General features: G+C 38.5%; 1 protein-coding gene across 1 annotated transcript; it reads right to left on the bottom strand.

The window, feature by feature from the left end:
- Positions 1–213: 213 nt before the first annotated feature.
- Positions 214–1,405, bottom strand: LOC107580454 (natterin-3-like). Its single transcript, XM_016266155.1, has one exon. It carries the CDS (start codon positions 1,363–1,365, stop codon positions 319–321), a length of 1,047 nt encoding a protein of 348 aa, XP_016121641.1. The 5' UTR covers positions 1,366–1,405; the 3' UTR covers positions 214–318.
- Between the last annotated feature and the right edge of the window lie 348 nt (positions 1,406–1,753).

The following is a 1,753-nucleotide window of genomic DNA, read 5'->3' as shown; positions in this document are numbered from 1 at the left end:
CTAAGACTCATGTATGCTTAATGACTTTCTTACTGTTTACCTCTCATAGAAGCAGTAGCAACAGCACCAGGGTTCAGAAGACAAAGGACAGTTAATGTCACTGACAGTAATGTCAAAAAATTCCAGCATGAAGAACAGCGATGGGAAGGTCTATTAAAAATGATCATAAATAAATGACTGAATTAATAAAACAGGCAAAGGAAAAAACTGGTAGCCAGTTTAAAGTCAATTTAATGGTGTTACTTGTGAAGCATGCCATGACATTCTGTTGAACATATACTTGTCAACACATCATTCATTTTCTATTACAGACACTGACTAACATCTCTTTTTATCTACAAGTGGAGTACAGGGATTCACAAGTGCTTGTATTTCTGCCACTTCCTGATGACTGTAGATGCCATCAGTCAAGGTTCTGCGTGCTTCACCGTTGTTGTATACTCTAGTGAGCTGGCCAGTAAACGGGACATCAGCTGTAAAGGTGTTGCTATTAATAACAATGCTGCAAGCGTGGTTGGCGGGAACCTGCACCTCCATACTCACTGAGTGCAAGCTTTTCTCAACTGTGGATGTCGTCTTAGAATTGAGGCGGCTATAGTCGTATTTCAAGCCAAGCTTTCCTCCTATACTTATTATAAGTGGAACCTTACCGCTGACGGATGTCTCTCCTGTCCCTCCAAATGTATGCGTACGGGTCTTTAGGAACGAAACTGTTTTATCGATGCCTTGGTCCAACTTCACCTGTTGTTTGGCTGCTTCACAGTTCTTGTTGGAGGCCGTGAAATGTTTCAGTTCTGCTATGTTTTCTGATGCCTTGGCACTTCCAATTTGATACTCAGTAATGGTTAAATGCTGCCCTTTAATGTCATGGTTTAGGGTGAGAACCTCATTTTCGGTGGTGTCTTGTTTTTTAGCACCAATCGTTATTAAACTGTTATCGGTAATATAGCCTAACCCAAAGTCATTTCTAGCAATAAAATAACCATTACAAGTCTCCACTGGTAAAGGTGGAACCTCTCCAAATGACGATTTCTTCCACTCAAAAATTTCGAAGTTATCCTTATTCAATAAAAATGAAATTTTTCTATTCTGGACAGTGTGTCCTAAATTGAATTCTCCATGAAATGTTGAAACCGAACACGATTTTTTAGCGCTGTCATAGAAGCAAGGTGTACAGTCTTCCAATCTAGCCACATAAAGAGTTTGCTTTGATTTCTTGTCAAAGACAGGAACAGCGTCCTTAGGCAGTTGTGGTGGATGCACTTCTTTCCATTCCAAGTAGGTCTGGGTCTGGACCTCAGCTATCTGCAGCAGAGCTAAGATTATCACCATGCTGAAATCCATCATCGTCTGCTGCCACGGCATCTACAGGTATGAAATATCACATACTTCAGTAACACCTTACAATTTCTTTTTTTATTCGTTATCCTTAATTAACATTAGTTAACATGAATTATCAGTGATCAAAGACTAATAAATACTGTAACAAATGTAACAAATATTGTTTGTGGTAAAAAAGCTATTATATATAGAGTTAAACATAAACATATAAAGTATAAAGTTATTAGCTATTACTGAAGAGGCTTTATGTAAAATTTCTTGCTATTGGCGACACCGGTGGCCGTTAAGTGAACTGCAGACTGTAACTTCTCACCTGCACACGTAACGTACAAGAGACTGAACATGAATAAGTGAGGGTTATGCACAACTTAAAGGGTTAGTTTACCCAAAAATTTTAATTCTGTCATTAATT

The sequence above is a fragment of the Sinocyclocheilus grahami genome, unplaced genomic scaffold (assembly GCF_001515645.1).
Source record: "Sinocyclocheilus grahami isolate Dianchi unplaced genomic scaffold, SAMN03320097.WGS_v1.1 scaffold33732.1, whole genome shotgun sequence".
NCBI classification, from domain to species: Eukaryota; Metazoa; Chordata; class Actinopteri; order Cypriniformes; family Cyprinidae; genus Sinocyclocheilus; species Sinocyclocheilus grahami.
Note: the sequence above shows the minus strand (reverse complement) of the source record. Positions and strands in the feature narration are given on the sequence as shown.

Bases quoted from the DNA above. Each gene is read 5' to 3' on its own strand.
- LOC107580454 (XM_016266155.1), bottom strand. From the start codon at position 1,365: ATGCCGTGGCAGCAGACGATGATGGATTTCAGCATGGTGATAATCTTA.